This window comes from Jatropha curcas, chromosome 1 (assembly GCF_041381405.1).
Source record: "Jatropha curcas cultivar XTBG-Jc1 chromosome 1, XTBG_Jcur_1.0, whole genome shotgun sequence".
In the NCBI taxonomy this organism is placed as follows: Eukaryota; Viridiplantae; Streptophyta; class Magnoliopsida; order Malpighiales; family Euphorbiaceae; genus Jatropha; species Jatropha curcas.
In genome coordinates this window covers 7,011,168-7,025,506 of record NC_143151.1, presented here as the reverse complement: position 1 = coordinate 7,025,506, position 14,339 = coordinate 7,011,168, and the positions used below count along the sequence as shown (strand labels likewise).

Here is a 14,339-nt window from a genome sequence, read left to right as displayed (position 1 = left end):
ATTATAAATGATTGTTTATTTATTTGAAATATTAATGTATTACTTATTTAGTGTACTATGTCCTAAGCATGTGGATGTCTTACCTTTTTTCAAAATTATCGTATCTCATATGTTCTTATATCTTATGTCATATGTTTGTGCAACCTAGCTTCTAGTATATGAGACTACTTCATGCACTAAACTAATCAACTAAGATTTTTTTATTACCAATAAAAATGAAGTTTTTTTTTTTAACTTGCTTTTGTGACCTTGAAATAAGAAATTTAGTATTTTTTTATTTTATATTTATTATAAATGATTGTTTATTTGTTTGAAATATTAATGTATTACGTATTTAGTATAATATGTTTTAAGCGAATGAATATCTTACCTTTTTTAAAAATTATCGTATCCCGTACGTTCCGTATCTCGTGTCCCGTTTCCGTATAATTCAACTCCTAATATATGAGACTACTCTATACCCTAAGCTAATCAACCAAGATTTTTTTGTTTATTATCAATAAAAATAAAGTGTTTTTAAATTTTTTTTTATCATTGAGATAAGAAATTAAGTTATTTTTATATTTATAATTTATTATAAAGTTTTGTTTATTTATTTACAATATCAATATATTATTTATCTAGTATAGTATGTTTTAAGTGTGTGAATATCCTATTTTTTAAAAAAATCATCGTATTGCATAACATTGGATGTTTGATTATTGAGATTTCTAGCCTACTTTAAATCTGAGCAGGTGACAAGCGTGAGTGGAGAGCTGGAGCAGATTTGAAGAGCAAACATGTATATTTATTTCAAGCGTTGTGAAAATGGATGAATGGCTTTGTACAATTGATAATTTTTGTTTTTTCATATTTAATAACTGTGTTTCCTATATATAAATATAGGAATAATTAATTGTAAAACTCTATACTATGTTATTCCTAATGTCTATACTGTGTTACATGAACAAGCTATTACTCTTTATTTAAGGAGGTAGCTAATTTAAGGTAAAAGAATTTAATGAATTCGACTTCACCTATTCGTGGCTGACCTTTTCGTGATTCATAGTTTTTTTTTTTTTTTTTTTTTAACTCAGCAACAAAAATTTTTATTAGAATTAAAGAATCACAAAAAGCTTCAAAAATCTACCTCAAGCCAATAGACTCTTCCAGTATACACATAACTAGTTAGAAAATATTAAATAAAAACTTGGTAAAAACAATACAACCTGATTAGAAAAAATCTCTCATTCTCTTGAGCTAAGAGAAGATGCAAAAAATTGCAAATAACTTCACCTATAATCAAGTAAAAAAGCAATAAAAATGACTACAACCAAGTTAGAAAGTCCACTGAAGCATTAATACATTCTTAGCCAAAAAATCAGCAAATCCATTTTTATATCCTATAACCAAGTTGAATGAAATATGAGAAAAAATGAGAGACAGAGAGCTTCCATTTTATTAAAACTTGTCCACCATTTCCAAGATTCCGTGATTCATAGTTAATTCAACTTCACTTAGTTTGAGATCCTTGCATAAGTTCTTTTCCATTGGTTAACTCCCAACTTTATAGAAATCATATGTTAAACTCAAACATATTTTGTCACTTGAATATATTAAAATTTTTCCTTCAGAAAAAAAAAAAAGGATCAAATTTTTTAAAATTAAGACTAAAGAATTTCAGTTCTAATTATATAATTAAATGCTTAGAAATTAATGTTCTCATAAACAAAGATGCAACAATAATATAACTTCAACTTTATTTTAAACTCACATATATCCAAATTGATCCTCACATGAAGTACTAATCACGGATCAAATCTGGAAATTGACGAAATTAGGAGAACATTTAGACAACAAGAGTAATAATATGACATGTCCTTTATTTTGACATTATACAGATATATGTAATATTAATCAAACAGCAATTTGATTCAGTTGTGATAAGGTTTCCAAATGTTGTTTGTACAAAGCTGGGATTGTAGCTTTTCTTCTTTTGATACAGCAAAATTCCCATATCACCTATTATTTGATTAACGTTGGATATAATATCCTCCTCACCATCTTCCTTCTGCAATCTAACTTTTTTTTTTAAAAATTTCCCTTCTCATCAGCGTTTTCAATTCCTTTAGAAAGGTCACCCCAGTTGTTCTCACGAGTGATTGAGTCAAGCTTCGGCCTAAAACCTACAATAATCTCATCTATTATCTTATTCTCAACATATTTGTATCGGGTAGCTTCTGAAACCAGTTGAATAATACAAACAAGAGGTTTAGCAATTTCTTTTGGCAATGTCGATTTATGAAGTGTATAAATATGAGAGTCTAATTGCTGGATTCCTAAATCGGTTGTTTCTCGATCTCCTCCTTCATCTTTCAAAGAGTGATAGTTACCTGAAAATTTACTGAGTATGGTTTGCGTTGTGCCAGTGAAAAGGTATTTTTTCGCATCCTTCAGTTCAGATCTGTCTTTAAAGAAATAGGAATTAACTCCCACCTTATAGGCTAAAATATATGCACTAATAACATTCAATCCTAACGTGATTTCCTTATTCCCTGAATTTGTAATATTGACTAGAAGATATTTGGCTTCGTTTGAAGCTGTGGAGCGTAACACTGGTACTCCATTGCTAGTAGTACCGGAAGCCAATTTCTCTCGAAGATCTATCATAAACTGCTTGTAGCCAGCGGCATCGTCACCGGGGTCACCAGTAATAGTAAAGCTCACAAAGGGAATTTCATCGACTATGACTGTGCAGTTATGGATTGCTGATGGGTGAATAACCCTATCCAATCCAAATATAATAGTCCAGCACAACAATGTCGCCACCACAACCCAAACCTTCATATTTCCTTCCATATTTCCCCTGCCAAAAATCAATGCACATGTTTATATCAACAAAAGATTGCTAACTGAAATGAAAATCCAACAGTTAAAAGAGCTTGAGCAATTAAATTAGAACAAATATTATTAAATTCAAGTTGCTAGAACTAAAAAGGTTTTCAAGAGTACAATAATTTAATGAACAGAAATAGCGAAAAATGCAGTAGAGATGTTTAAAAAAATTTTTTGAGAAAAGCTTTTTGTATTGACTTACAAGCAAGTGAAGAAGTGAGGATGAGATGGTTTCTTCATAGTAAATCATATGCTTTTATAGGAGAGGGAACTGGTCTCATTTTTTTTTTCTCTCTCTTATTTGTTGTTTTTTTGTTCTTTCCGTCGTTTTATTCATGGCGGCGGAGGAATTACTGGAAAAAAGAAACTCGATGCCTTTGGATCAGATTATAATGTATATAGTACTCGTTTGATTTGAGAAAAAGAATAAGAGGGAATCGTAGTAAAGGTATTTTGCTTTTTTTTTTTTTTTTATGAAATCTAAATATTTCTTAAACAATGTAATAAATTATTACATATTAAAATGTGAAATTATAAAATTATAATATTTAAATGTGTATCAAAATGAAAAATAAATAATCTATTTACTATAAATGATTATATAAACCAAACAATTTTATGTTTTCAAGTTATTATATAAACTAAATGAGTTAATTTTTTTTTCTATTTAAATTGAGAAAGTAGACTTATTTTATGTTAATACATAATACACCTTAGCAAAACTAAAACTAAAAAAAAAAAATGGTATTAGGTTAAGAATTTACGTAAAAAATCACAATTCACATTTTAATTCCCAATTGTTTTCAATAATTCACATACAAAAGCTACAATTCACTGTTTTATGTTTCAAGTCCAACTATCTTCAACCATGCACGTTCATGCAACACTTCACGTTTTAAGTCCTTACCACCATGAACAATTCACATACAGTATTTGGAAATTAGTTGAAATTATAAGACTATAAGAATATCTAGATTTCTAGAAAATGTTTTCGTCCTTGAATAAGGGAAATCATTTTCCTTTTGGACTAGGAAAACATTTTGTTAATTGAATTTTCTAAATATAATTAAGGCTCGATTTAATATTATAGTAAACTTTCTCTTTAGTCGTCTCTAGGCATATACACGGTCTAGTTTAGGCAGTTTAAATGGATTTTCAAACCGAAACTAAATTATTTTAAGTTACAAATAAATAAAAGATATATTAATTCTGTTGAAGTTTCAAACTTATATATATCTAATTAAGTTTCCCCTCCTCGCAGAAATTATTTCTCTCTTTAATGTAAGAAAACTTGATTTAAAGTCGTAGTTTCTCTTCTCACTACAAATACACACACTCTCTCTCTGTACAACCTTTCAAAAAATGTTTATATTTTTATAAATTCTATGTTTGCTGGATCAGTTTCAGAAAATGAAATGCCTTTTACTATAGTATAAACTGTTGTGTTGTGACCACTTAAATGGAATCCACAACAATTATGAAGAAGTGGTGTATCCACATGAATGGAAATGATGTGCCAACTCAATTGGGACCATGCAAGTGGTGTGCCAACTCAATTGGAAACGTGCAAGTATTGTGCTAGCTCAATTGGGACCATAACTTCTCCTATAAATAGAGGAGAAGTTTGCTTCATCAAGACACACAACAAGAAGAAGAGAACTCAAATTTAGAGAGTTCTTTAGTTTTAAGAAGGGTTTTCTAGAATTGGGAAAGAGAGAAAATAGTTAGGATTATAATTTTTGAGGTGTTTTTTGTGAAACACTTTGAGTAGTGAAAAAATTATTCGGAGTTGATCCCGTGGACGTAGCCTTAAATAGTTAAGGATGAACCACGTTCATTTCTGTGTGTCATTTTGATTACTCTACTGCCGTAATTATTCTTTTAATTTATTGAGAGGGCCTAACAAATAGTATCAGAGCAGAAACAAGTGGTACCTAGCCCTAACATAGATAAGTTATTTTTAGCATTTTAATGAGTTCTTGATTATCTTGAGATTTTGACTCGTCTATTGAAGCAAGATTGAGTGCACGTTTGAAAAATTGCGACACTGTTTTTGTAAACTCAAAAAGACGCACATTGCACATTAAAATTAATGCTAAAAGAAACTCGGGCAAATGTTACCTTTTTTTGAACAACAAAAAGAACTACATATCCCGAAATGCAGTTACTACACCTACTTCCATCATAAATCTTGCAATTACTTGCAACAACAAATTCCTACAGCAAACCACTTCACCAGCAACCATACCCCAAGTCATCCCACTTATACAATTTCTCAATAACCACTTCATTACAATGTGTCAAATGTGTTCGGGCAATGGTCCATCTACTTAAGCAAAATAATTGCAAGCCCCACACTTCTGCATTTTATACAAAATTTACACAATCATGATTGCAACACACATAAGCAAATAAGAAAACAACACTTAAAATGAGCAACAAAGGTAATTCACCCCATACTTCCTATAACGAAAGAACCTCCTTCTTGGGTTCGCCTCTGTATAAGAGTGTTTCAATAGAGTCCTCTCCTCACAATTGCACCTTGAAATCTCATAATCTATTTGGAAATTTGTTGCTATATCAAGAGCACCTCCAAAACCCTAGCCAATTGTCCCCTTACGCACAAGGAGTACTAAAACAAACTCACAATTTCTTGAGATTATGGTGAGAGAGAGAGAGAGAGATTTAGGATTAATCTTGGGAATTGCAGCCATTGGAGTGCCATGTTAGCGAAGTTAAGAAGCGGTCACTCGCTTTTATGCTTTTGAGCTCACTCTCTCCCCACTTCAGCATGGGAAATGGCATTTTAATGCAAAAAAAGGAACATCATGTGCATGATTGGACTTTTTGAAAGATTGGGGTGCCACAACATTTGTAAACGTTGGGATACTTTTATGCAATAGGTCTATGATATACATAAAGCCCTCTTTTATTAGGCCCTTTAATATAATTTTTAGTTTGATTGTTACTAAAAATTAGAACTGTATCATAATAGTAAATTAAATTCAGTCGAATTCAATTTAATTCTTATTGCTTATAGTTAATTGTTATTCTAATATTTTTCTATTTGACAATTTGGATGCATGGATCAAAATCTGTGGACATGCCATACTAACTGTGCCATGTGGAGAGAATTAAAAATATGATAACTAGAGGGCATACTTATCCAAAAAGAAAATAATTAAATATGAAGACTGTAAAAATATGATAACTAGAGGGCACAATTATCCAAAAGAAAATAATTAAATATGAAGTGTGCAAATAGAGTTGGTAATTTTCTTGTCCGATCCATGGGACCGATCCCAATTGGACAGGTAAAATAAAATTCGACTCACTCCATTTATTTATCTTTTTTCTAAAATAAGCCTATATTTTTTCTATTTTCTTTAATTTCCTTAATTTGAACCTGAACCGATATGTAACCCATATAATCGTAGTTAAGGCATGTGCCTAGGTGGATATATATTTAATCTCAAATAATGAATATGAATATTAAAAACCCCACTCCACATCCAACCCATTATCATTCCTTACTTTAAAAATTTTTGACACTGGTATTGCCATTCTTAACTAGAATTTGCAACTTCTACTTTCCAATGATCTATTATGACAGAAGAATAAAAAACAAAATCAATGCGTTTTGATCGACTTTTCTTTAACTAAGTTCTGAAAGTACATCCTAGTCCATCCTTTTCTATGCCTAAGAGGATGTTTGTTTGAGCTATTATGGCTTATTATACACCTATCTTATTGATTCAAATAAAAAGAAAATAAGTTCGTTTGTTTTGTCTTTTCAGATAAGCAGTTTATCTTAATATGAAGGCAAAAGATTAGCTTATTCAAAAAGCTAAGTTTTCCTAACTTATTCAGTAAATTGCATAGCTTTTTTTAACCAGAATACAAAATTTCCTTACCTAATATTTAAAATCACAAATTATATCCTGCTATATATATAAAAGGGACTTTATATTAGATATAATTCAACTTTATATTTTATTATATTGGGCCATATACTTCAAGAAGAAGCGGATATAATTTAACTTTATATTTTATTATATAGAGAATTATAGATAATGTCCTTTAATTTTATATTTTATAGTAAACTTTTAAGATGTTAATTATGAAATATTTTTACTTTTTATATAATTAATTTGTGACATTCATAATTATATTAAATTTATATTATCTATGAATAATATACATCATTTACAACCATATTATGCTAATAGTTGAATAATAAGTTAAATTTGTATATTTCAGTTTATCTTATATAATATAATGTCAATTTTATTATTATGTAAAAAGTACATAATATGTAAAAACATAGAAGGTCAAATATATATAAAAAAATACACTCATTCAAATTATTCAAATATCTCGTTTACCAAATAAACTTGATCATTGAGCAATAAGTTCTTAGGCTACATTCAACAATAGTTTTTTAAATAGTTTTTAGCATTTTGACTAGTCAAAACTATAAAAGCTATTTTTATAGCGTTTTATGAAAAGTTACTCAAATAACTAATAGTTAAACACTACTAAAACAATTAATTTTATCGAACAAACTGTTAATATCACTTATTAATCATTCAGTTCAATAAGTTGTTAATTCAGATTCAGCATTCAACATTCAGCCTAAACAAATGACCCCTAACCCATGTTTGATAATACTAGTTAGGGAAAGTATTTTTTTTTTTTTATCCCTGAGATTTTACAAAATTAATCAACTCGTCCTCATACGTTTGACTATTAGGTATTAGTCCCCAAAGTTTGGTCTCGTCTTAATAAATTGTCATTCCATCCAAAATTAGAGATATTTTCCATTAAATGAGGCTAAAAGCTAAGAGAGAGGAGAGAGAAATATCTTTTAGTGACAAATCTACCCGTAATAGCTCTACCTCTCACCATCATCATCTTTTTCAGAGGGGATAATTTTAATTTTAGTGGCTGAAATTGTCAATTTTTTCTATTTTGGTGTCTGAAAATGGGAAATTGTGACAATTGAGTGTCGGAACTTGCAATGTTTTCATTTTTGGTATCTCCTGCTGACATGGACTACCGAAAAATCAAATGGCACTTAATGGGACCTATAAAAGCGTACATGTCTGCCTTTGTGGACTGACTAATTTGACAGTAGGACGCTAGCGTGGCAAAAATGACAAAATGTCCCATTTGTCCCTGCTTATTATCGCCCCAAACCTAATTACAAAAACCCTGTTTTTGACTAACCTAAATCCCGATTTCATCTCTCAATAACTCCCTTTCTTGCTTTCTCCCTCGCTCTTCCTCTCTCCTTCTCAAAGATGGATTTTCGATTTTGCAAGTGTGGAATTGCATGCCCAGCTCGAACATCATGGATGGAGTTGAATCCTGAAAGGAGATTTGTTGTTTGCCAGATTGGATTAGTGAGTGTTATTTTTGCTTTCCCCTTTGATTTGATTTTAGGATTTTCTGCGGTCTTTTCGTTATTTCTTAAAATTAATTTTTGGCATTTGAAGGTTGATTGAAACAATGGTTGCGATTTCTTTGAATGAAATAAACAACTGTGTGCAACCGAGCAAATAGGATTATTCCTGGATTGTTGAAGAATAAGAATGGATTAGAAGTTGAGTTGCAGAGAAGCTGAAAACAGTTTGGGTAGTTTTGTCCATCATTCTAATTGTGTTGAAATGGTGATTAAACTAATATGCTGGGTTGTTTGTTTTTCTTTCTGTTTCAAACTCAGACTAGTTAGTGTTAGGATGAATTTTAGTTTAGTTAGGATGAAGCTACAATTTAACATCCTAGTTTGAGATTGAATGTAACTTGATCCGTTTGTAATGAAGAATGTTTTGCCAAATGAAATCAACTTTATGTTGCATAAATATTTCTCTGATCTGTTTGTTTATACGTGTGAATCACTATTACTAGTGCATTGTGTGGGGAAAATATGGACCTAAAAAATGCAGCACAATTCTACAGAATATACACTATGTAAATAAAAATGGACCTGAAATATTCGCTAATACACAACAACTGTGGTTTTTCCTACATTTCATGTTTTGAAAGTAATAGTTAAAGCACTAAGAAATGTCAAAAATGTTAAAGCACCCAAAACCTTTGAAAGCATTCAAACAATTCAAACTAACAGTCAAAACTAAACTTCAATTGAATAAACAACATTCTCAAATTGAATTACTGTTAACATCAAATGCAATTCTGTTAACATCAAATATAAGGTCTAAAACCTTGAATTATAAAATTATAAAAATATAGACTTTTGGCCATTAACATTGTTCAAGCCAATACAAAAAGAAACAAAACATCCTATTACAATCTAATTTCTTTTGTTCACTAATTCTTGGCTCTGCATTACATCATTGGGCTCCTCTTTAGTGGTAGTGCTGTTCTCAGTGAGCCTGCACATCTTGGAGGTTTTTCCATTAACACTTACTTCCTCGGATTTCCTCTTAGCAGCACTACTTTGCAGTTTTTGCTTCTCATTTCTTGCAGTCTATACCTGATAAATATGCACAACTTATCCTTAAACTCACATAACACAAGAACTAATAGGTTGAATATTGAGTATGAGTTTTAAAATATATACCTGTAAATATCCTCTTGCAATGTAATGATTTCCTTTCTTGTGAAAACCTGATTCCTTTTCTGTCATGAATGAGGGTTTAGGCTCATTTTCTTCTCTTCTTTTACCCTTCCTTTTAGGAGGCAGAACTGATCTTTCACCACCGTTACCAGCTACAAAAAATACAAAACAAAACTCTTAAGCATTCCATACATCAATTACCAAAAACAGATAAAAGAAAATTGTAAAAAAGGATTCCATACATCAATTGTGACTGATCTTGTCCTAATTTAGTGTAAATGCCAAAGCCAGTGGGTGTTTTAGGAGCTGACTTAGACTTCTTTCTAAAAACAAAAACATTTATTTAATTAAGGAGGAAGTTCGATTATTTCATTCAAAGAAATCGCAACCATTGTTTCGCTCAACCTTCAAATATCAAAAATTAATTTCAAGAAATAATGAAAAGAAGTAGAAAACCTAAAATCAAATAAAAGGGGAAAGAAGAAATAATACTCACCAATCGAATCTTGCAAGCAACAAATCTCATTTTAGGATTCAACTCCGTCCATGATGTTCGAACTGGGCATGCGATTCCACACTTACAAATCGAAAATCCATGTTTGAGAAGGAGAGAGGACGAGCGAGGGAGAAAGCAAGAAAGGGAGGTATTGAGAGATGAAATCGGGATTTAGGTTAGTCAAAAGGGGGTTTTTGTAATTAGGTTTGGGGCGATAATAAGCAAGGGCAAATGAGACATTTTGTCCTTTTTGCCACGCTAGCTTCCTATTGTCAAATTAGTCAGTCCACAAAGGCAGACGTGTAGGCGTTTATAGGTCCCATTAAGTGCCATTTGATTTTCCAGTAGAATCCATGTCAGCAGGAGATACCAAAATAGAAAAAATTGCAAATTCCGACACTCAATTGTAACAATTTCCTGTTTTCAGACACCAAAATAGAAAAGACACCAAAATAGAAAAAATTGACAATTTCAGCCACTAAAATTAAAATTATCCCTTTTCACTGACTTTTTATCTTTCTCACCATCTTACACATACTCTCTTCTCAAATCGAAATCTGCACTTCTCTTTGGATCAAGTCTTTTTTTTCCTTCCTTTGCTGTTTCTCATCAAGTCTTTTTTTATTTTTTATTTTTCCTTTGTTGTCTCTCCTTCATCCTTACACATTTCTAGCACCAACTGAGAAAATCTAGAGAGAGAATAGAAGGGTAGCAAATTTTGGCCTTCAGATCTTCTTCTTTCCTAGTCCATTTCTGTTGAAGAAATTAACAGATCTGACAACGTTTGGTCCATCCGGGAACTCTTCTTACCAGATCTATAACAACCTTAAAACAGGAAATGGTAAGAATAAATCTTCATTGAATCATTTGCTAACCCTTGCCTTATTTAGTATATCTAACAATTTACTAATAACTAAGTTCAGAAATTATTTGTTAGTAGAGCCTGTACTATATATTGAGTTTATTTTTGATAATGTTTTTTATGCCTATTCTCTTTTCTATGATAAAAAAATTGTATTTGCAACAAGTGTCTGAAAAATTTTGATGGGGTTGTACGAAGGTGTATTTGATCGGTTGTACAGAGGTCGTTTCTTTTTTCGGTTTTGGATTGTAGTGGTGGATTGTGGTTACAGTACTTGAAAATTATGGATTGCAATGGTTGGTTGGATTTAATTTACCAAAATGGAGTCTTTCTGTTTGATACTTTTGATATTGAATTTTTCATAATGATTTTTAAATGTATTTTTTTTTCTTTTCCTTTGAATTTGTGTAGTTACAGTAATGGAAATCTGGAGAGATGGAGAAGGAGAAGAAGGATAGTGGTAAAGGTATTTTAATCTTTCACCGGACCGGGCATTTAACGGCAAAAATCACAAAAATTAGAAATTAGACCATTTGACGAGACGGAATCAAATCTGGATGATTAAATATTTAATATTTAAAAATATGAGGATAAAATAATTTATTTATTTAATCTCGGGATAAAATAATTATTTTTTTACTAATAATAACTGTTTTATTAAATATTAATTAAATATTTCATTATCTATTCTCACAACTTTTAAATATTAATATAATATTTGCCGTTGAACAGTACAAATTCATAATAAATATATAATATAGGGAAAAGGCTGAAAGTTACTTTTAACTTTTAAAACTTATAGTCAATTCTAATGTGGACAAAAATTTTCCATTTGGATAATAAGCATGGAAATTTTAAAACAGTTGAAAAACATTCTAACTTCTTTATCTCCCTACAGCATCTGAAAGAGCGCTTTTTTGACCCAAAAAAAAAAAAAAAATCATAATGCAAAATATGACTTTTACTAGTTAATTGCAATCGGCAATTACTCTAGCATGTTTATCACATTCCAGTGCCTGGCCTAATAGCTTAATCTGAATGTCCTCCACTGACTTATAATAATAGCTAAACCCTAATTTCAGTGATCCGTGTCATCATGGCCCAATTGTTATAACATTTAGTGCAGGTTTATAAATATATGATTTGCTTTAATCACATTTAAGGGAAGCAAATGGCATAGTTCCTGTGAAGAATGATATGTTCTCTGATAAAAGATGGATAGCAAAAGAAGAAATCTATGGAAGTGATGAGATTTTAGAATAAAATAAAAAAAAAGGGTTGCTTAGTGCGCAGTGACCTTCACAAGGCACGGAATCATGATGGAAGATTCCGCGGGGCTGGGATAAATTTTTTATTTTTCATAGATAAAATCTATATATTTTACAAGAAAGTGGAGGAATTAAAAATGATTTTATACTAAAAAGGCTAGAAAATGTTTGATACTTGGAAAAAAAAATATCAAAGAGACTACAGACAAAATTGTAAGGAAAAAGAGCTTCGAATAAAAATTCTAAATAAAAAAAAATTCTGAGGTGGGAAAAGGCTGCTCACAATACTCCATACAAATTTAATAAAAAAATTTAATCAAATGAATGTATTTATGATAAATATGGAAAACTAAATAAATGAAATACTACTAACTTGTAACAATTTTTTCAAATAACAACTAGTTATTTATTTAATGTTTGGACACGCCCATACAATAAGAATAGGTAAGTCTTCTCCTAATATATATATATATATATACTGCAGCATGGATAAATTAGTTTCCTCATTTTAATTAAAAACCTAATTATCCATTCTTCCTAGTCCATAAGTTTATTTCATTATTGTATTGGAAATTAATTAGTACTCATTAGCTTTATAGCTAGATACTTTATAACCAGATACTCCTAAGCGTGTGGATGTCTTACCTGTTTTAAAAGTTATCATATCTTGTACATTCTTGTATCTCGTATTCTGTATTTGTGCAACCTAACTCCTGGTATATGAGACTACTTTATACACTAAACTAATCAACTAAGATTTGTTTTATTACCAATAAAAATGAAGTGTTTTTTTTTTAATTTGCTTTTGTGACATTGAATAGTTTTTTATTTTTTATTTTTTTTTATAAATAATTTTTTATTTGTTTGAAATATTAATCTAGTACTTATTTAGTGTAGTATGTTTTAAGAGAATGAATATCCTACATTTTTTAAAAATTATCGTATCACGTACGTTCCATATCTCGTGTCACATTTCTGTGCAATTCAGCTCCTAGTATATGAGACTACTCTATACACCAAGTTAATCAACCAAGGTTTTTTTTTGTTTACTATGAATAAAAATGAAGTATTTTTAAATATTTTTTGTGTCATTGAAATAAGAAATAAAATTTTTTTTATTTTATATTTATAATTTATTAAATATTATTATTTATTTATTTGAAATATTAATATATTACTTATCTAATATAGTGTGTCCACATGTGAATATCATACTTTTTAAAAAATTATCGTATTTCGTAACAGTGAACGATTATCGAGATTTCTAGCCTAGTTTGAATTGAGTAGGTGACAAGCGTGAGTGGAGAGCTGGAGCAGATTTGAAGAGCAAACATGTATGTTTATTTCAAGTGTTGTGAATATGGATGAATGGCTTTATACAATTGATAATTTTTGTTTTTTCATACTTAATAACTGTGTTTTGTTTATATAAATATAAGAATAATTAATTGTAAAACTCCATATTTTATGTATATATATACACATACACAAAGATTAATGCCATTCTTTTTACTGTTCATAAGAATAGTGCATTGATAATTTGCTCCTTAATTTAGAAATTACTTACCTTGATCGGATCTATAACCACGATTATTGATCAAACCAATGACTGTAAGGATTCTTTAAAAAGCGTTCTGACTTTTTTTTTTTCAGTGTATGAATCTTATTCTTATCGGTTTGATCCATCAGTGGAGCCACGGACTCAGTCTAGGTAAAATTTTTCCTCTTATTTTTATTGTATTCTATTCTTTTTGTTGTATTATCTTTAAAATATCAATTTTGTCTCTTTATACTTAAAGGTTCCTTTAGTTTCTTAATCACAGTTCTACCCGTATAAGAAGTCATTTATAAATTAAGTATTTAATATCTAAAAAATAGTTTTACCAAAATTAAGAAAAATTAATTAAAATTATCAAATAATATAGATTTAAATTATTGATTAAATATTGTTATAATTGGTATTAAATACTTGTACAATAACATATAGTATTTCATAAATATTTTCTTTATCTTTTCATACAATTTTTTTTCTTATAAATCACTGGTATGTGAGTCATATTATTGGAGTTTAATTACAGTTAAAACTCTTTGCATATCTCTGCAGGTGTGTTTAGTGGGGAATTGAATCTTAGAACTCTTCTCACACGCCAGCCTGCGTTGTCAACTGAGCCACAATCCATAGGTTTTTCATATAATTTTTTAATAAATTAGATATAAATATCTAACATAAAAAATATATATACCACTAACTAATTT

At 29.8% G+C, this 14,339-nt stretch overlaps 1 protein-coding gene and 1 long non-coding RNA gene across 2 annotated transcripts; both read right to left on the bottom strand.

Moving 5' to 3' along the window:
* Nucleotides 1-2,070: 2,070 nt before the first annotated feature.
* LOC105637074 (ribosome-inactivating protein luffaculin 1-like) lies at nucleotides 2,071-2,838 on the bottom strand. Its single transcript, NM_001308805.1, has one exon. It carries the CDS (start codon nucleotides 2,836-2,838, stop codon nucleotides 2,071-2,073), a length of 768 nt encoding a protein of 255 aa, NP_001295734.1.
* Nucleotides 2,839-9,078: 6,240 nt separating this feature from the next.
* On the bottom strand, nucleotides 9,079-10,105 carry LOC149498904 (uncharacterized). Its single transcript, XR_016318736.1, has 3 exons — nucleotides 9,954-10,105; nucleotides 9,461-9,609; nucleotides 9,079-9,373 (listed from the first exon to the last, which is right to left on the bottom strand). It is a non-coding gene; the product is annotated as an uncharacterized LOC149498904 (long non-coding RNA).
* Between the last annotated feature and the right edge of the window lie 4,234 nt (nucleotides 10,106-14,339).

What these genes read in the sequence shown, in the direction of transcription:
- LOC105637074 (NM_001308805.1), bottom strand. Translation starts at nt 2,838, where the DNA reads ATGGAAGGAAATATGAAGGTTTGGGTTGTGGTGGCGACATTGTTGTGC.